The sequence below is a fragment of the Ptychodera flava genome, chromosome 16 (assembly GCF_041260155.1).
Source record: "Ptychodera flava strain L36383 chromosome 16, AS_Pfla_20210202, whole genome shotgun sequence".
In the NCBI taxonomy this organism is placed as follows: Eukaryota; Metazoa; Hemichordata; class Enteropneusta; family Ptychoderidae; genus Ptychodera; species Ptychodera flava.
This window is the reverse complement of record NC_091943.1, coordinates 2,827,750-2,849,864: the sequence shown is the minus strand read 5'-3', so window position 1 is coordinate 2,849,864 and position 22,115 is coordinate 2,827,750. Positions and strand designations below refer to the sequence as shown.

The window sequence follows — 22,115 nt, the reverse complement described above, 5'->3', positions numbered from 1 at the left end:
TTTTTAATACATTTTGTATAATGCTCGTGAAAGTAGGCCTACTTAATATTTTTTCATGTTGAAATAACACGACTACCACCACGAAGGACCTTATGTACTGTGATGCATGTTTGGAAGCAACTAATGAATTTTTAACTGCTGTAAACATAACTTAACATTTTATCTCCCTGTGAAGGACCAGTCGATTTCGATTATAGCATTTTACAGTATTTTACATAACATCTGAGTTTGAATACTGAGTTTATTTTTTTCTATTGAATTCGAACTCTGAGGCAATGAATCATACTCACCGAGCAAAAAGTCGGTTATCAAGAGGAGCTTTGCTGCATGCTACAAAAGGGGTTCACTAACTGAAAAGTCTTTGCAGTTTCTTTTATTTGTTTTTAATGTTTGAGCTGGCTCCTGAAGCAATCCGTACAGTGAAGTAAAAAAGAGACAGTATTAACAGTTTCATAAGTATCAAATTTGTTTACCTATATCACAAGCTGGTCCTGTCCATCCTTTGGGGCATTTACAAGCACCATTGAATCCATGACAAGTAGCACCATTTCTACATATGCACATTTTATCACACATAAAACCGTATCTACCTTCTGGGCAGCCTAAAGGAAAAAATGTCCGAAAATTGCAGAAAGCAATACATGAAACGTGAAAGATGTCTATTTCAAGAACATCTCGATAATATATCTATTCTGCACATGAGGCAGCCTGCCACCAGACTGAAAGATCCAGTCGTGTGCGGGCGCTCCGGCTCACTGCGACCTACGACCCTTCAGCAGGTCACAGGGCGCCGGAGCGCCCGCACATGACTGAATCTTTCAGTCTAGCCTGCCACTTGCCCAACTGAAGCCCGCGTAATACTGGGAATCAACTCTCCTCTGGTACCTATCTTTGACGCATTGGCATACATGGGATCTGATGATTTATCTTGGCGTTTCATCATGTTTATAATGCTCTTATCATAGATAATCCTCTGTAGTACAATTTTGTACCTTGATGCTTATTTTATTTTTAAAAAAGGTGATATACCATGAAAATGATCTGGATTCTCGAGAAGAACCGATTTAACAAAATCTCTGTTCAGTTTGTTACCTTCAATGCATAAGATCTTGAACAAACGCTTGCCTGCAGTGATAATGCGCATGCAACTCTAATTCTTTGTTGCTGGAAAATCTAAATATTTGACTAATGCAAACTTAATTCAAGAACTCCGTGATAGAGTTACAGTCCAACACTTTCGCGAACGGGCACATATAATGAGCAAAGGTAAATTAAACTAAGACTTACGTTCTTAACAAGCTCATAGGGCTCAAGGAAGCACAGGAGAAATAAATGAAATTGATTTGTACGAGGACAAAAACCCTTAACATTCTGATTTCGTACTGTATCTTGATAAACTTTTTCAAGCTGAATGATAGTTTTCAAGTACACATCGCTTTCACAGAGTTCACCGCCTCGGACTCAGATGCTATGCACAACGTGTGTTAAACATGGCTCGGTGACCTTTAATAGTTGTTACCGACAAGAAAAATTATAGAACATCATTATAATATATGTTCTTGGTTCCGTAAATTACCAAGTGCCTGTGTTAAAAGCACAGCGTTGCGCTTTACTGAAGCCTGACACCAGTCTTGACGCCACTCCTAATACAAGCAATAGTGTCAATGGCAGAGTGCTGACATGGTCGATACCAGAGCCCACCATCATCGTGGTCCAGTGACATGGAGAACTAAGAATTCGTTGCGATCATAAATTTCAAGATACTGAGTAATCAGAAGCGTTATAATAATAAAGAGCGATTATGTAGGAAAGGTGACAATAATAAAGTGTGATAAATACAGATATAGCACTGTCGTCGTGAAATTTAGCTCACCGTTTATTACAACTTCTGCTTTCACTGCGTTCATGACGAATTCAGCGGCGGATTCAGCAGCAGATATAAGCATCACAATAGGTTCGGTAGAAATCTGCTCAATTGATATTTCGACAATACAATCAGATCGTATCGAAAAATCGTTGGAAAAATTCCTAGGAAACGTGTTCTGAAGGAAAGAGAGCATACGTGAGTGATACAGTTCATCGTATTTTAATCCGACAGTAATGCTGGCTGGAATAAAGTTCATCTCTTACTACCGCTTTCAGTTCTCAAAGGTATACGTTTATTAGCTCACGTGTTCACACACGTGAGCTAAAATCGTAGTGATGTCTCTCGGTCTGTCTGTCTGTCTGTCTGTCTGTCTGTCTGTCTGTCTGTCTGTCTGTCTGTTTACATGATAACTCAAGAACGCCTTAACGGAATCAAATCAGATGTAAGTACTGTATACCTATCGCAATAGCTGATTAGATTCTTGTTGGTGTTGCTTGCATGTTAATGAAATTATTGAATATCATTTTTTCATATAACGGTTTTCGATGGAGACAGTATTGACAGTGTTGACATATATCAAGAAATACTGCACAAAATTTCATGAAAGTGTTCACTGATGACAATCTCAGAACATGATGATGATACTGTGAGTGTCATGTTAATTATCTGCTCATTTGCATATTAAATGAACTTTTGTAATTACTAATATAATTCCAAAATTCCTTTATCGAACTCGGTGATACCTGCTACAAATATTTATCTGATACATATCTAATTGCACTGAGAAGAATTGAACAGTGTCAAGTTATCAAACAGCTTATTTGCATAGTTAATGAAGTTTTGTTATTAGTAGTAGAACATCGAAACTACATCAAATTTGATGAAATCTGCTGCAGATACAGATCTGACAGATATCTGACTGTGTTGTGAAGCGTTTAGTAGTTTGAAGTTAATTGTGGATTCATGTGCATATGTACCTACTAAAAATATTTAAGTTATAAATATGTAGTTGTTGCGTGAAGCACTGAACAGTGTCAAGTTAACTAAGGATATTTAATGAACTTTGTAATAAGTGATCTTACTCTGAAATTATATGATGAAATGTGCTAAGATCTGATGTAATTGTCCTTTGAAGCATTTGATAATGTCAAGTTTATTAATAGCTCAGTTGCACATCAAATAAAGTTTGAAATTAGTGATTTAACTCCGAAAATAATGTGCTAAAGTTGATGAAACCTGCTACAGATTATCTGATATTGATCTGACGATATCTGATTGTTCTGTAAAGCAATTAGCAGTGTCGGGGTTCGACCACCAATTATCTCATTTCAACCACCAGATTCTATTTTGGGTGGTCCATCTTGTTCACCAAGTTTTCGGCGGTCACACTAGTACACTGAAAAGTTGTAAATGTTACACGCCTTGCTAGAAGTATCCAGACACGCAATAAAGAGATAGATACTTTGACAATTATGTAGTATACATCTTGTCTGTTCAATCACAGTCCCTCCACTGTAGTTGAATGGTAGTCCTTCAACAACAACCCCACTCCATTCTTCTCTACTGAGTGTTCGTTTGGATAGGCAATTTCTCTCTTTGTTGTACTGTTTACTGCTATGATTATGATGAGTTCGTTGATCAGTTTGTAATTCTGTCGAAAACTTTAAATCTGTAACACAAGTCCTTTGCATATAACCAGTCAGTCAGTCAGTCAGTCAGTCAGTTGTTAGTTTGTTATGCAGAGGTCAATAATAGGTTAAGTTGATTTGTTGTGAAAATTAGAAATATTTCGAGTAGATTTACCGGGCATCCAACTTAAACCACCTGAACAACTGTTACAGCGTAGCGGCATGGTTCCAGAACAAAACGTCGGCCCACTATCACAGGCAATGGCAATATATACTGGAACATGTAAGCATTTCAACCTCACATCTGGTTTTACTCTATTTGTGTTGTTAGTCTCCCAAACATATAGTTTGACTATGGCCTTATTACTCTTCATTTGTTTTGTCTATAAGGTTAACGCACATACGCACTACACACACACACACACACACACACACACTCTCTCTCTCTCTCTCTCTCTCTCTCTCTCTCTCTCTCTCTCACTCTCTCTCTCTCTCGCTCTCTCTCTCTCTCTCATAGTTTGAATTTCTGAATGCGATGGAACCAACATTCGGTTACGCAAGATATCCATCGTCTGCTTTTTAATCTAGACAAATACCAACTACAGTCCACTCATTGCCTTTTTGCGACAAGGAGTGGATTTTTTGTCGTTTGGCATATTGTGAATTCCCCTTATAGCGATGTTATCTTTTCCTAAACTTAGATTCAAAATATCAGGACACCAACATACTGATTAAGAAGATGTCAGTTCTGGTGATCAATGTAACCTACCCTGCCCTGATAGAACGTGATTTTCGGCTGAGGAATTGGTGGTCCCTCCAGTTGACTAAATGTTATTATAAAATCACATAGGAATCTGAATGGGTCGATTAAATCTACAAAGACGTCAGCACCACCTGTATAATTAAAAGAATGAGTTCAAATGAACATTTGCAGTGTAACAGTACACCAGTAGCTTCGATCACCATTTGGGGTTGCAGATGTGGCACGATCGAATGATAAACTTTTTTAGACTTATTAACAGCAAGACAGTGGTTATAAAAGGCTTACACCGAAATGTGCTTTCCCATCTACCACCTCGGTCACCTCGTCCACTACTTCCGTCTGTTGCTGTACCACTATCACTACAGTCCTGACGTAACGATACAGCAACAAAGAACTAATAAATCTGGTTGTTGTCGTTGTTGTTAAAGCTTTCATCCGATTTAACTTAACAAAACTAGGTTGTTGTAGTTATTGTTGCAATCTTTTTGGTGTCCTTGCAAACATATGCAAAGGGAAACAAATGATTATCAAACAAATTCAACAAAATTCAATATCTGTATCTTTGAAATAAAGACATATGATGAGTTCAGGGCCGACTGCCACACTCTTTCTGTAAACTTAAGAAAGGAGGGTAATCATCGTCCCTGCCTTTATTACCCAAGGTCATTACGTCCCAGTTATACACAAATTTACAGCTTAAGGGACTGGACACAAATTACAGGGGGGGGGGGGTTGGGCCGGTGTTTTTTGGGAGTGGGTCGCCATTTTTCGCGCAAGCATTTTTGAAGGGTCATAAAATTTTGTGCAAGCCTATGGGGGAGGGTCACCTTTTTTATGCATCAAAGCTGAAGTTGCATGTGCACATATTAAAGAATATGGAATACTGAAAAAAGAAAAATACCTCCTGGCACTTTCAGTTTCTGTCATTTCCATTTTTGGCGCGCCCTTCGGGCGCAAGTTTAAGGATATAAAAAACAATGTAATGATGATCCAAGCAGCGACATTGATTTAAGTTGTCATGATTTCTACTTATAACTCCTCTATTGTACATATAAACTGTCCCTATAATGACGCTTTCAATAACAATTTGGGAGATCACTTATTTGATATCATTCTCCCATTGACAATACATTAGGTATAGGTCGGTGTCAAATGTTCATGAAGCTGTATATACATTTTTCATTTTTTGAGGACATTGACAGAATACAAACTATTCAGAATAGTGCAAAATGTCATCAATAACAACTGGAAGCTTCAGGTCAAACAACTTTTGAATAACAATTTTGGATCAGATAACCTATGAGTTATTTGTAGTTTTCTCATAGCCTACAATGTATAGAGAATCAACATTCGGTGAAATTCCAAAATCAAATTTCTTGCACAACCATTGACTTGAAACCACTCTAGTCTAATCATGAACATTAATGCTAATAATTAGGTGTACATAAATGCACAAATTTACCTAGCTTTACAGTAAAAAATTGGCCGACTAGCGGGAAATACAGTATTCGTTAAAATAAAGAGCAAGGTTTAGTCTCTGCTTTGCAAGTGTTTTATCTCCCGCTGGTCGGTTAGTATTTTACTGTATTTGATTTAACTTTTGCTCTTTATTTTAACGAATACTGTATTTCCCGCTAGTCGGCCAATTTTTTACTGTATTCCTTCACACTTGCTGCAGTTTTATCTCTCTTTTGAGGTCATTTGTAATTTTTACCTAGCTTTATATTGGAAAAAAATATTCATAGTTTCATCATAGGCTGCCATGCATAGTGAATGGACATTTCAGTGAAATTCTAAAATCAAATTTCTTGCACAACCATAGACTTGAAACCACTGTAGTCTAGTCATGAACATTAATACTAATAATTAGGCGTACATAAATGCACAGATTTACCTAGCTTTGTATTGGAAAAAAATATTCATAGTTTCATCATAGGCTGCCATGCATAGTGAATGGACATTTCAGTGAAATTCCAAAATCAAATTTCTTGCACAACCATTGACTTGAAACCACTCTAGTCTAATCACGAACATTAATACTAATAATTAGGTGTACATAAATGCACAGATTTACCTAGTTTTGTATTGGAAATAAAATATTCATAGTTTCATCATAGGCTGCCATGCATAGTGAATGGACATTTCAGTGAAATTCCAAAATCAAATTTCTTGCACAACCATAGACTTGAAACCACTGTAGTCTAGTCATGAATATTAATACTAACTATTATGTATACATAAATGCACAAATTTACCTAGTTTTGTATTGGAAAAAACTATTCATAGTTTCATCATAGGCTGCCGTGCATAGTGAATGGACATTTCAGTGAAATTCCAAAATCAAATTTCTTGCACAACCATTGACTTGAAACCACTCTTGTCTAATCATGAACATTAATACTAATAATTAGGTATACATAAATGCACAAATTTACCTAGCTTTGTATGGCAAAAAAATATTCATAGTTTCATCACAGGCTGCCATGCATAGTGAATCGACATTATCGATGAAATCTAAAAATTACATTTTTGTACATGCAAGCACTTTTTACCTGCCACTTCAAACAAAGTATATTTACATAAATTATCACACATATATGATTTGATAGTTTTTGGAAAAGCGTTACATCGGCCGCATTTTACCTTCTTTTTGGGAGGGGACTTCAAAAGTATAGTAAGTCAGAAGAAGGTCTTGAACACATTGCGGGTTTGTTTGGGGGGGTATTGAGTAACAGGGGAGGGTAACTTATTTTCATGCACGGATAAGGGGGAGGGTCACTAATTTTTGTGCATGTACTTTTGAAGGGTCACTATTTTTGATGCAGCGGTGTTTCGAAAAACACCGGCCCAACCCCCCCTGTAATTTATGTCCAATCCCTAATTATCAAATAGCAACATACTTTCTTCTCATATTAATACATTTGTTTGCATTCTGCATACCTAGATGATATAATGAACTTACTCATTTTAGCTTTTTAATGAGAATGATAACAGTACATCATTCGGTTCACGTCTTAACAAAACACAGGATATTTTACAGCTGTCACAATTGGTAATGACAAGATACAGTGCGGGAGCTATCTTATCAGCCCGTATCAAATATTTAATTTTTCGTCTTGTTTCACACCATAATACAATTATGGATGCATTGAACCTTTACGAAAATGAATCAATATACTAGTCATCTGGAGGATCTCCTAACTACTGTCCTTTATTGCGAACACTGGATGGCAGATAGTGCATGAATGACAATCAGAGGATTGTGCCCTTGAGATCAGTATTTATATTTAAATTTTACGATGAAAGCTTACTGTAATCAACAGCGCCAATGAATTTTGCCTTCTAATAAAAGCAAATGAGCATGTGCGATTCGATAATATCATTACTGAAAGAAGACAAATGGCATAAATATTGATTACATGGTTTAATTACCTTATTACACTCACTGAATTCTGTTGCCGTTTAACTGACGATGACAATTGTGGATTATAGTACGGCCTAAGTCCTTTCAACACATCTGTGTTTCACAAGTAATGTACGTACTTTGCTGAGATATAAAGGGTTATCCTTAACATGAAGGCAGTAGGAACAAGAGAGGGACAAGCATTCAACGTTCGGGTATCTGGTTTCCAGAATTATTGCCAGAAATATATTCTTAGGTATCAGAGTGTTCTACAGTGCCTTTACTGGTGTATTTTGGCTTCTGGTACCATGGCTACCCATGCATCTAATATGACCTAGCCACTGCTGTTTTAAGCAATATTGCATATTCAAGGCATTAATATCGAGGAGTTCAATTGAAAGGACTTACATCTACCATTGTCCAAGTCTGCATCCAAAAGCAGATCTGGAAGTTGAAAATCGAATGCAGGAATTCTCGCTTCGCCAATAAATATATCGAAAAAAACTTGATAGTCATTCTGCAAATAGAAACGTGAAAGTCAAGATACTATCGTTGCGCCATCCTATCTCCTTTAAAAATACAGGTTATAGACAAAAGGTTTCATCAAACAAAGTTAAGAGTTTTGATACCTTTGTGAGTTTTATCAATTTTTGACTTACATCCTGTTGGCTAATTGGCAATTATACTTATTACTACAAATGTGAGTGAGGAGATTGGCATACCTGCATGCACAGCTTTTGAATTTTTGGCTTTGGATAGAATTTATTTCAGTGCATTCCAGAACGCTTCGGGACACTGTGATATACGAATTATCGTGTAAATGTCCTCTTTTTGTTATTGGAATACACGTTTTATCGCAAAAATTTATTGTGATCATTGTCGTCTGTTTGAATAATACACATAATAGATAATCACTCACTTCAGCCGTTGGAAGGCCTTTGAAAACAGGAGTTTCACACGTTGAGTTGTAAAATGGTGGCCAGTCGGGCTCGTCCAGAAGAACCACTGTCAACGTTGCCATATTCTCCCGTGAATGTTTCTTTTGGGAAAAAAGACAAATTTAAGAACTCTTCGTGTAACCATGGCTGCTTAAACAAATATGTCTTAGAGATTTTATGTGATTTCGTTATATTGTAGTCCGATGAAAGTCAGTAGATTTTTGATCGGATTCGAACTCATAACGTATGGACTAACGAAGACATCGCAGTCAAAACCGCTCAGCCAAATCCCCCCATAAAAACGAGTGGTTCAATAACCGAGCTAAGTTGTTACAATGTTTCTGACTTCGACTCCTTTACACACTAGAGTTCATGAAGCACCAGCACTCACATATTGGCTATCGCAAATCGCACACAAACTTTATCAGAATAATGAAAACATCGCTTTCCTGGGCGAAAGATAGCCTCGGGGACAATCTGTCCCCCAGCAGAGCTATCAACCTAGGGTAGAAAATTCAGTACGTTTTCGATCGGTTTCGAACTCTCAATGTACGGTAACTAGTCACCTAGCTATGACATCGCAGTCAACACTGCTTGGCGAAATCCCGACCCTTAAAAAGACTGGAGAAAATTCCCCACCCTTAAAATAACTGTCTTTATGAAGATCTGAAAAGACTAAATTACATATGAGACACGTTTCAGGTGATATGTAAAAATCAGCTAGCACCCTCGCACCTGCACCAGTTGTATATAAGACCCGACACTGTTGTCGAATGTGTCGACCTGTTGGCTCACCGTTTTACAGTTTGGTCGGATTCTATTTTTGAAATTCATCCACATCCTTAACGGTGTTTTAATCAACCTGGAAGCAAACTGTTTTTTATGATTCTCAGCTTAGACCCACATTTCTAGTCCTGGAAACTTAAAAAAACATCAATACCCAAATCGTGAAAATATTACAACCATAGCACTTCAATGCTTATCTAAAACGATTGTACCGGTGACAAAATCAAGGATAGTTAGTCATCGAGCTATCTTTAGTACCCACTCCCCTGGGATTAGTTTGTACTACCATTAATAAGGTAATATGAATGAGCTTTGTTCATTGGACACTCACTGGAGTTTGACCAGGATCATTAAAGGGGCCATTATATCTGGATCTGGTATCTGGATGTTTACTTTGTGTGATGAGTGTCCTGTTTAGTGTTGTGTATCACAAATCTGTACGTCTTTCTTCAAATATCTTTTAAGTTTCTTTTAAGACACACAATCTGTTAGTTACTCTTTATTAGAGTGCAATGCCGCTTTCCCTGGCATTTACATTATTGTGCGTTGGTTCAAGCCTTGCGCGCGTACTTGTTCTTTTTCTTGTTGTAGTGCCTGAAACTGCTTTTACGGCCCCCAAACAGTTATGTAGTCAAGCGATAATTGGCATTTTTTTAAAGGAGTAGTAGCCTGTCATATGAGATATCCTGTAGACTTTTCACACAAAAGGCGTCAGTACAGCTTATATCTCTTCTTCTTTCGAATTTGGCATTCATAGATACATTACTTATAGAACTCCTACTTCCTGCTTTAGCCAAAGCTGCTAGTTGTACGGTGGGTGTGGGATGCAGACACGTAGATCACTAGTACACATTTACACCTCTGCAATTGGCGTCGGTGTTATTCTTCGCCATAACGCAAAATTTTGGACGCAAGTATGAAGGTGTCATTACGTACCGTGTAAGTACATCGTTCGTGGATGCATGCACTATATTAATTTTGGCCAAAAGATAACCATGTAACTCACCATAAATGACATGTGCAGCTTGTAATGAGCGTCGATATCACAGTCAAAAAATCCTTCTGTGAGCAGAATACCTTCAGGCTGCAGCTTGAATCTGTCGTCCTAAGAAAAGGAATTAAATGATACTAGTACTGACTCAAGCTATGGGTTGATAAGCAAGACGATTCTACAAGTGAATGGATAAGTTCAGCTTCATGATTCCCAGTAATGATTGAATTTGGAGCAGCATATGGGGTGACTTATAAAAAGAATAAAGGTACTTGGTACTTTGATTCATTTTAAATTATCCAGATGATACGGCTAGTTTTCAATCGGGTTTGAACCCACAACATACGGCATCAGTCGCCTAGCGGAGAGACCACAGAGAGAACCGCTCGGCTAAATCTCCACTCCCAAAAAAGAGTGGTTCAATAGCCAGCTAAGTTGTTACATTTTTCTGACTGAGACCGCTCCACACGTTGTAGAGTTCGTGAAGCACTCACGCACGCATGCTCACTATCACACATCGCACATACAAACTTTATCGAAGCGAAGAAACGAATTTCATCGCTTTAACTTGGCGAACGATAACCTCGGGGACAATTCTGTCCACCAGCAGAGTTACCAACCTAAGGTAGAAAATACGGCTAGTTTTCAATCGGGTTCGAACACAACATACACAACATAAGGATATCTTCACTTGTGTGACTTGCCTTTCTTTGCAACATTTCTAAGCATATAAAGGATTTGCTTGATATTAAATATTTATATATTCATTAATTATGTGTTTGCATTGTTGGTATAACTGATATACTTCTATTCTCGATCTTAAACAACGATTCAGCCAGTACTTCATCATGAAAATCACCGATATTCGTCACATCCTCAAGTCGAACACGTCAACCAGTCAACATAGCCACTTCAAAACCAAGAATAAATCCTATTTATCACATGCACAATCAAGTTTGTCGTCTCCGAACAAAAAATACGGGATTAATTCTCTGGTCATTCTACGTCACGACAACCCGCGTCTATGTCATCAATTTTGGTTCGTCGGACTTTTTTTGGGTCGATCAAACAACATGGCGGCCGATGTTTCTCCCACGATCAAAAGTCATGGAATGAAATCGATATTTTCACAGACTACGACATTACTAATCCGAACAATGTAAACACAAGAGTGTACCGCCTGTATATTCCGAAGGAATTGCGTGAATAATTTGCTGAAACAACGAACTCGAAGCTGGTCGCGTATACCATGGGTTCCGTACGCATTGCAAACAGGGTCAGGCGCGACGTTAACAGTGTTCGCGCCGTCGAGATTCAGTCGATATTTGTTCCCGAAATATAGCGTATCTTCGTCTGTGATAAATTTCTAGGACTATGCTATCTTTGAAATAGAGTATAAATTTGCGGAAGGTAGTTTCCGTGTAGACCGAGAGCTGTCATTTGCTCAACACATGAACGAACGTGAGCGCTAACGCACACGACGGACGACTGGAAATGATTGAAAACTTGTGCACGGCGTACTGATATTTATTCCTAAAGTAGTTCAAAAGTTTAAACGCGGAATCGTCATGGAAAACTTATTTTATTTTGCAAAAAATAACGAATTCTTGGCTTGTGCATATGATAAGTATATTATTCCCTAATATTTTTCTTCGTTCAGCTCGGAAAATACTCGTGATGTAATGACCGTGTCACCACTCGTCTTCGCCTCGTGGTGATACGGTCATTACGTCACTCGTATATTCCTTTGCTGAACGAAGAAAAATATTAGGGAATAATATCTAATTATCGCACTTCTAGTCCGTCATAACAGAGGATGTCAGCAAAATCATAATTAACTCGACATGAAAATCATGCTGCCTCGACAAATTCCAACTTCACTGCTCAAGAAATGTCTCCCTCTTCTTCTTCCATTCATCACAAAAACTGTCAACCTGTCTCTTCACAATGGCACAGTTCTACAGCTAATCAAGTCAGCAGTCTTCATTCCACTCCTCATGAAATCGTCACTGGACTTTAACTTAACCGACCTATTTCCAATCTGCCATTTCTTTCTAAAGTACTTGAGAAGATCATCATTGTCCAAATCAACGACTACCCTCAAAAAAACCTCTCTCCAGCTACCATCTCAATCAGCTTACAGGAAATGTCACCGTACTGAAACTGTCCTCCTGAAAGTACACAATGACATTTGTTTATCCGTGGACTCTGGCAATTATGTTCTACTCATTCTCCTTGATCTCTCTGCAGCATTCAATAATATCGATCACAAGATATTACTTCACAGACTCTCTCATCTTGGTATCGCCGGTGTTGCACTCAACTGGTTCAACTCATACTTGATGCAAAGGAACAGTCCGTCAAAATCAACAAAATCATCATAACTCAGTTTCGGAGTGCCATCGGGCTCTGTCCTAGGCCCTCACCATCTACATTGTGTCATTTGGAAATTTAATTGAAAAGCGTGAGCTTAACCTCCGCTAGTATGCAGACGACAACAAGCTTCTTCTTTCATGTTCGCATCGTGACTCTCGAGCCTTGTTTTCAGTCCAAAGATGTATATATGACATCAAGGAATTGATGACTCAAAACAAACTCCAGCTCAGCGACAATAAAACAGAAGTCATTTTAACAGTGCACCTGCTCCAGCAAACAGTGTCAACAACGGTTCTACCTCTAGCTTACCCTTCTCATCTGCTCGAGAAATAGGTATAATCTATGACAACAATCACATGTTTAGTTAGCACATTAAGTACACTTGGAAATCAATCTACAGCCAATTCCGCCCCTTGGATCTTTACGACGCCACCTTACTAATGGAACCTGTCAAACATACAACTTCTGACAGCCCAATTTGACTATTGTAATTCACTTCTATATAGAGTCCAAGACAACACAATCGGCCTGTTACAACGAGTCAAAATACTGTAGCGAGAATAATCACACATACCAGGACATTTGCGCCGATCACCCCAGTTCTCACCCATCTCCATTGGTTACCAGTTCATCACAGGATTGACTACGAAATATTGCTGTTAACTTTCAGGGCAATTGATGACTGAACTCATGCGTACATCAGTGACCTACTCCAACCCTATACTCCAACTCGAACACTCCCTTCATCTGCAACCTACAAAACCATCACCTATGGTGGCCGTGCATTTTCATACGCTGCACCTAAACTATGGAACGCACTACCACTCGACATCAGAGAATCCCTAAACTTTTAAAAGAAACTGAAAACGCACTTTTTCTCCAAAGTATTCTGTTTTATTTAACCGTTGAGCGTCAGAGAGCAAATCACAGTTTTTTTTTTATTTTGGCACAATAAAAACTCTACCGATTGATTGATTGATTGATTGATTGAATTGATAAAATAACTTGAGGAACTCTTTCTGCCATATACTCATGGTTCTTTTAAAACAGGCCGAAATTTTACCAGGTGAAAAGAGATCCCTACAAGTTCGACTTGTTCCTTTTGTACGCCAACGAAAAAGATTACGAAACGCCTTTGCTCTATCAATCTTACGCCAGTTACTTTTGATCCATATTTCAATGATGTCAAGCCTAGTCCACCCGAATCCATTTAGGTTGATGATAATGCACGACCAGTATTGTTCGTTTTCTCTTCATGTCTTTCCGCCTAGGCTAGAATTCCAAACTTAAACAGGATTAACAAGGACGTTGACCAATTTTTACACATTTACCTTGTTGCCTGACAGCATCTGGAACGAAGTTACGTTGCTTCCCAATTCGTCTCTAAAATTAAATACTTTCTTCACAGGTTTTGAGCTCTATAAGACAGAGGAAAATAGTTATGTAATCCATCACTCATTCATTTGTCTATCATGTCAATATGACCAAATCAACGTGTTTACAGGGATAATTTAATTTAATCTAATTTGAAAAGTTAGTTGCAATGACAAAAGCACAAAAACGACTGCATTATAATTGGAAGATTTGATGGAAATTTGATTTGTAAATTGTATATTAAGGTTACGGGAAAAACTACTTAGATTAAAAATAACTTTCAGGGCCAAATTAGCCAAATGAAAGCAGGGCAAAATTCAGAAGGTATCACTAAGCATAACAATCAATCTGTGACAAATTACGTTTAACACTTCTGAAGCAAATATTTCATACGCCATAAACCAAACGACCCACTAGGCCCTTGTAGCTTTGTGGTTTTAAAGATGACAAGTTAAGAGAGGCGCACGCCCACAGTCCTCCGCACAGAAATGAAATGTAACATGACTCACTTAACAAGTCTTATTGGCAAAGTATCCAACATTACGGCTCACAAGTCCTTATTCAGTTTTAGGGCAACCAATTACATCCAGGTGATGTGATATTCTAAACAGACTGCGCAAAATCTTCTCACTAACAATAAATTTGTCATTTTCCTGATCTCTTTTCAAATTCCAAGGTATGTAATTTGATTCCCGCCAGCCAGAGAAAACAAGACAAAAGTACTTTGTATATCTTTCCACTAGCTGAGATTGGTCTCAAGATCAATCATGTATTTTAATAATAATTTGATAATAGTTAATTGCATTTCAAGCCCTCCGGCTCAACTGCAGAGGAGTTACACGTCAAAAATGCAAATAAATTAAAAATTTACAATTCAAAAATAAACCAATCCGTAATTAACAATTTCTACTTTAAGGATTGTCAACATTTAACTTACAAAGTATTTCTTTTCGCAACTGAAAAGCTTTAAATAGGAAAATACCAAGTTTACGTAATACGAATTCATCGGTAGAACGTAAAAACGCTGAAACTTAGATATATATCCAAATAATTATTCCAAATAATGTATTCTATGTATTATATGAAAAGGAGTGCGTCACAAAATTATAGCTTTATTTTTTTTTTTTTTTGATATTTGTTTTGATAATGAACCATTCTGGAAACTATTTCGTGTTACCAATCATGGGAATCATCATCTTCCCGACTTCAATGATGAACAGATACAGCAAAGTTAGTCATAAAACAAGAGTTCGGCAAAAATAAATAAATTTTCTTTTCGGTTCACAGAGCGCCACTTCATAAACGACCACTTCACAGCTTTTTCTTCTCTATTCAATAAAATCGCCTGCGATAATAACAGGGGAGGGTATCGCATCGCAGTACCATATACTTGTTACCTGTAGATTTGGATACTTTAAGAAATGACTGAAAAAGTAAGTCATCTTACTTTCTCCTCTGTTCTTTGTAAATAGTAGGGTCGATGATGCGTGCTTCCCTACACCGGTTATTTGTAAAGGACAAGCTAAAAAGACTATGGGTATTTTGGTTTACAGCATGTGTTATTTGTAGCTTCAAATGGGTGGGAAGCAATTTGTCATGGATATAAAGCGTAGGCTACAATGTTTTAAATCAACATTCATGGCAGTTATTTCATTTATATCAGTGTGTAAGGTTTTACCGCTGACACATATAACTGACATCATAAATTTTTTTTTCTGTTGCTCATAAAATTGAATGGGTTAACTTCTGCTCTACAAAATTAGAGCGAAAAATAGATTGTATGTAAAGATTAATAGATTTATATAAAGAGGGCATATCCTTCAAAGTATTGCCTCCACGATTTTCATTTACGATTTGAATGAAAAATGCAGTCTACGTTAACAATAATAATGTATATTGAACTTTTTATGAGCTTTTGTGACGAAGTTTTAAAAACTTGCAACTTCCAACATAGACCTTTTCCGTAGTTTACTACGACACCAATCAGGTTTTTTTATTTACCTCGCAAAAGAATGAAAAAGCTTAGTCTTTGAATAATTGAACATGTGCCAACTTTATCTCTGACTATCTATGACTCATCTCCTACTTCCATTAATTATGTCGAATGTGGCAACATCTAATATCAACCGTTTTTTAAGAGCCGTCGACTGTTTCTGCTCGGTTCTAAACTTTTGACAGATCCAACGTATTCAATACGAGGGCAAACGTTGCAGAATTCGTAGACGTCGACTCATGGGGAAATGGTTGAAAATACATGTTTATATTATCGAGGTAGCTAGTAGAAGTATAGACAATAGGTCGTGAACCGACGGGTGTTATAGTCCCGGTCGAAGTAAACTACCAAAAATGTCTATGGGTTGGCTTGTGGGATGAATTTTTGACCCTCAAGCGCGATTGCTACGCCATAGCACTGCTGCAAAGTGTATTTCATATCCGTTTATGAATTTAAGAGCAGCGACTAGAATGACTCCGGTTAGGTGTCGTCAGACTTGAGTTTAACCCCTATCTTACCGGACATTCAGGATGGGGACCACTTTGTAGTCGGGGACCACTTTGGGATCTTCACACACATGAAACCGTCATAATTTTTAAACTCATCGCATTGCTATGACGGTCGACAAGGAGCGACAAGGCTCGTAGAATAGTTCATGTAAGTTGTAAAGGCTGTATAAAGAAAAGTTTAGCCTGTCTTCCGAAAACAGCATTTGTTCGCATTTTTATATTGAATAGAGAGTTGCCGAAGGTGCTGTGATTCGTTTTAACCTTCTAGAGCACGGATCACCGACTTTTAAATTTTACGTCGCTTCCACTTTCTAACTGGTGAAAGAGCCCCGAATTATGTAGGCGTTACTTACTTCGGGTATACGGATCGTAAAGTTAAGGTTATTCTCGACTTCGACGTGCTTTGAAGAGGCTTTTGTTGCGAAAAAAAAAATGAGAGAGAAAGATTAAGGAAGGATAGGTAACATGCATTAATGGCATAACGTTGATTTTGACACGAAGGATACTTCGCCATAAAGTTGTACTAGATAGTTTCTAGCAAGTTTTGAAGGTCAGTCAATCGGATACTAAAAGTACAGGGTTGATTTTGTCGAAAGGTATGCTATGTCAAGAGATATGATATTCCGAACCTCTGCGCCGTAACATGCTAACCAAGTGAACTACAAGGATATTAAAGGCAGCAGCTTTACACACACTTACCTACACAAATTAATTTGATCAGACTGAAAAAACAAAGGACGCGCGTCTCCGGGTAACGTACTCTTTGTCCAACAACCTTCATGATGGATCCTTCATCAAAGCATGGGCTTCAACGCACTGACTGCTACCAAATGTATAATGTAAAGCAAGAGCGCGAACTATTAACATGGTTGAAATTACATCATGAAAATAAGATGCGTGAGTATCATGTGACTCAGGTGCGAAGAGAAACAGGAAATTCCGGTATAGGGAAACAAAAACTGTGATTGTTTCGGTGACCCGATCGACGCTACGGTTTATTTTTTTTGAAGTTGCTTATCTAAATTTTATCTAGAGTTATGGGTCTACGCCAACAAAGAAAAAAATTTAAAAAATCTCCCCATTGTCGTACCCTAATTTTGGAGTCATGTTAGCGGAAACACACATATTCCTTAATTTGACCTAATATTTCACTTCTGTACATTTTATGTAAAAAGGGCCGATGACTGTATTTCATGTATATTGTTTAATACTTGTTATAACACAATTTGTTGCAGTAAAATATAAGAGAAAGTTTACAATAGTAAAATGCATACAACTAAACCAAAAATAATTGTAACAAGAAAATACGGAACACAGAAAAAGTTTAATTAATATATAAATAAGAATTCTACAACACACCTACAAGGTATGATTGTCTAACGGAGCCTTTTATTTAAAGACAATGGACTAGTCTGTTCAGAACATGACCACATACGAAATTCAGAGGACTCCAACATGGTTTACGCAATGTTCAACAGTGATGATTTTCTTGGAAGGCCGATGGCGATTACACGCTAAGAATGACAACATATGAGAGTGGAATTCCTACCGGTGCAGTGCTAACGTAGTTTTGCTAAGCGTAATAGTCACTTTAAATTCACTCATCTTATCTATGCTTAAAATGGGGACCGTGCTAAATCAATATTCACGAAAAGGTAAGCTACAATGAAAAATCCAAACCTTTCAGTTAAATCTCACATGCGGACCAGGAAGTTCCGACAAATCTGATATAATAAATTGTGAAACTAACGTGGGAAAACATATTGGGGAGTCATACACTTTGCGAAACTAAATCAAAATTCAACCACTTCTCAGAAGCCACAATACTCCAAGTACTAGAACCATGATTTCATAGGGTAATTCATAGCGCATGCGTCACTAGGAGCGTAAATATTTCCCTTGCTTCTGAAGGCTCTTAGATTCAAGTTTCAAGAGTACATGTATTATTATATTACAGCATGTCAGTTATAACAGTGCGTTATTCTGGTTAGACAGCGATAAGTTTTTCAAGCTGCAGGATGTTTGAACATACCTGCCAAGTCCTTACCCAGATCCTTTCCCCTTTCTCTTTAAAATACCCCTGCTTCTAATTTGGCTCCAAACAAAACAAAACAATAATGAATTCAAACAATGAGTATGGCACATTCTAAATAGTGGCATATGGCATTGCAGATACAGCGCAAGGGGCACGGCCAATCTGTTCTATTATGCAGTGGAACCTGTGGTCAGGTTGAAACCAACAGGTGAAGCCACCACCTACCGATGCCCAACAAACTGTCGTACATCACTGGAGGAACGTTTCCCAGCTATTGCAACATGCTGGGGACCGAAAAAGGGTTTGATCAATTACTGGCAGAGGTTTTGCTCAAAGAAACAAATATACCCTGCGTTGGAATCGCCATCAGATGTGTTGGAATATTTCGTATTGGCTTATTTAGGAAATGAAACTGGGCAAATTCAGTTTAAATGCCTGCAAACGGGCATAATGTAGGCCGATATCAGTAAGATTACCCTCAAGCACATCATCCTGCTGGACGTCAAATACTTCCCACTCCTAAAGGATGGAAAATTCAAAGTTATTCTGTTTACATATATATAGGCGCCAGCATGGAGACACCATATGTGGATCCGCAGAATTTCAAGGACGTGGAGAATGCAACGGAGAAAACAGAACGACAGAAAGGCCTTAAACCATGTTTATAATTCAGTGTGTAGAGACCTGCAGTTTCGTTGCACACTAACTTTGTGAATGGAAAGCTTCCCCACGAGTCACATCGGTGGCTTTCATGTTTATGTGTTGCCTTATGTTATTCAATATCTTGATAGGATTTTGCTGAAAGCTGACACATTTTACAGATGCAAATTCATCTTTGTAGTGTTTGACTAATGTTCACAAAGCCTCATTCACTCATATGACCTTTTTTTGCAATATCATCAATTATTTGTGAAATGCATGATATACAGCCTAAGTATTTGTGAAGCCTTGTCAACTGCTGTATGTCTTCTCACAAACACAATGTTACAGATTTTTCAGTGTTCTTATTTGAGGAGCAGCTGCAACACGAACAGTATGACCACCATACTGACCAGCCCGGAAAAAAGTAAAGGTTGGTGTTCAGTGAATATTTTATCTAATGGAAGCAGGGTGAGCATATCTGTGATCTGCAAATACTTTTCAGATTCACTCAATCCTCAGGTTTTAGCTCAAAATAATTAATATCACAGCCTTAATATGCAGAAGGTGCTCTCCTGCACTTGGTCTTCAAGAAGGCAGAGGGAGGTTGAATGTAAGAGTCATTGAGATCGAATTATGTCATATATTTTATCTTTGTCTATTCCCCTCTAAATGTATCAATTGTATCTGTGACAAATCCTATATTGTGTGGCTACGTAAATTATTCTCCAGGGAATTGGCAGTTTTCTCTGATTTCACATACAATGGATGATAAAGTACCTCATCTTTTTATTATATTTAAACGCATCACTTGTTAAATCCCGTATTTAACGTAGCATTTTACATATCTATGAGCATTTAAGCAGACAATAGCAGCATAGCCTTTTCATGCATACATGAATGTGAAAAATGTGTTCAAACATTTAAATGATGTATATCAGGGGAAAATTGTTAAAAAAATCAGTCTTTGCAATTAATGCTACTATCTTTTCTAATTTTGAAATTCTATTTGCCTAAAAGTTCTACTGTATGTTAATCTTTGCGTTGGTGATGTTGCGCCTTTTAGTCTAACCACTGAAGTAATAACTTTTTGATTTGTTGTTGGTTGTAGTCATGATTGTAAACCCGGAAAAATATAGCAGGAATTTCATTAATATGCAGTGAAAATACACACACTAATCTGGAATGATAAAACTCATGCTGAGTTTCACTGTTTGCCATGTCTACAACCTGCATATTTCAAAAAGTGTTTCTCAACATCTATGTGTTTCACCAAACAAATCAGAAGACCAAGATTTTAGCTTCAGAATTTGAGATCTACATCCTTTTTTCAGTGGGTTCAGTATCATGAGATGAAAATAACAGGTAAGGCAAAATAATATTTCCATTCAACTCTACAGGTTTTGTTATTAAAAAGCAATAATATTATGATAAACAGACTGCAAAGAAAGTACTGCAACTACACATGCCAAGTAGCATGTTAAATGTTCAAACAAACCTGCACTATGTTTCACTTCTGCTTCAGCTCCATACATTTAATATCGCTGTATATGGGTCCAATAAAGATATGGTCTTTCACTTTATCAGCGGCATCTACGACACAAAAGATATTGCACATTTTAATCTCTAATTTAAACAATCATATATAATGTACGAGTTTATAAATCTTATTTTCCATCCACTTCGTTATATACAGTGTCTATAAAATTTAAAGCATTCTACATCATGCTAAACTAGTGCAAGTCACACTTACTGTATCCTAAGCGGTACTGCGATATAACATGCACTATGCATTATCTACACCCATTCACTGATGTCGAAAATCTACATTTTCTTACAAACAATGACCGAGTGGCAAGGGGGTTGCAAAATAACCGTTTATGTCTAGTAAAAAATCTAAACTAGATCTATACTGCTTGGTCAAAAGTGTATGAAAGGTGAAAAAGTGGGGTCAAAACCGTTGTTCATGTATGCACGGTACCGACGTGATGTGGTAACTGCAACTGCAGATAGAAATACGTCGTCCGATTTTAACTTGAGACCAATTGATACCTGGTCTCTTGAAATCTATTATTTTAATCCTCAAATTACCGTAAACTTGAAGTGCGCTCTTTGGTGTTCCTGGCCCAGACTATGTCTCTTATATTCGTCCCGCTATCAATACGATCTCAACCTCTATCTAGCGCAACGTTTGTCGTGTCAGTGCCCCATCACTTTTGTTGCATGTACAAAATACCGTTTGCTTGTTCTGCTCCTAAATTAATGCAACCTTTTAAGGTGGACCTACCTGACTTCTTTGTACGAAGATATCACGACCAGCACGGATGAAGTCAGCTGCATCGAAACAAGGCTCAAATTCAGTCGTAACAAATTTCTGTTAATGCAGAAATGCCCGGCGTCCCACTTTTCAAGGCAGTCTTATATGTGTCAAGTCAGTATTATTGTTGGCAAATGGATTTTAGGCAGCATTCGAACTCTAATGATTAACCTTAACGGTGACGTAAACCACACACACCCAGCGACGAGCATACCACGTGATTTTGACACCGTTCACGATATGTCTGCACGATCGATAACAAGTGCATATATAGAGTGAACTGGTCGTATTTTCCATTGGTTGTACACAATTAACAGTCAAAATGGAAAAAATCTCCCGACCGACCAACTGCAATAAATTGTAGCCCGCGGGCCGTGCGCCACATATTTCTGTCGTGTTGGCTTTGTAGCGCCGACCCGTAGGCTACACAGCCAACACGACAGAAAAAGCCGATGCTCGGCCTGTGGGCTACAATTAATGCACCTACCCTACTAAT

The 22,115-nt window shown here is 37.7% G+C and overlaps 1 protein-coding gene across 1 annotated transcript in view; it reads right to left on the bottom strand.

The window, feature by feature from the left end:
* The window catches only part of LOC139114897 (uncharacterized), a 33,885-nt gene extending 11,776 nt beyond the window's left edge, over positions 1 to 22,109 (bottom strand). Inside the window, exons 1-11 of the mRNA XM_070676827.1 lie at positions 21,590 to 22,109; positions 20,801 to 20,895; positions 17,328 to 17,451; positions 16,982 to 17,040; positions 14,084 to 14,170; positions 10,392 to 10,490; positions 8,581 to 8,700; positions 8,070 to 8,178; positions 4,265 to 4,389; positions 1,874 to 2,042; positions 474 to 602 (exon numbers count right to left, since the gene is read on the bottom strand). Coding sequence (XP_070532928.1) covers positions 474 to 602; positions 1,874 to 2,042; positions 4,265 to 4,389; positions 8,070 to 8,178; positions 8,581 to 8,700; positions 10,392 to 10,490; positions 14,084 to 14,170; positions 16,982 to 17,040; positions 17,328 to 17,409 — 979 coding nt within the window. The 5' untranslated portion in view covers positions 17,410 to 17,451; positions 20,801 to 20,895; positions 21,590 to 22,109. The remainder of the gene's footprint in view (positions 1 to 473; positions 603 to 1,873; positions 2,043 to 4,264; positions 4,390 to 8,069; positions 8,179 to 8,580; positions 8,701 to 10,391; positions 10,491 to 14,083; positions 14,171 to 16,981; positions 17,041 to 17,327; positions 17,452 to 20,800; positions 20,896 to 21,589) is intronic.
* Positions 22,110 to 22,115: the final 6 nt, after the last annotated feature.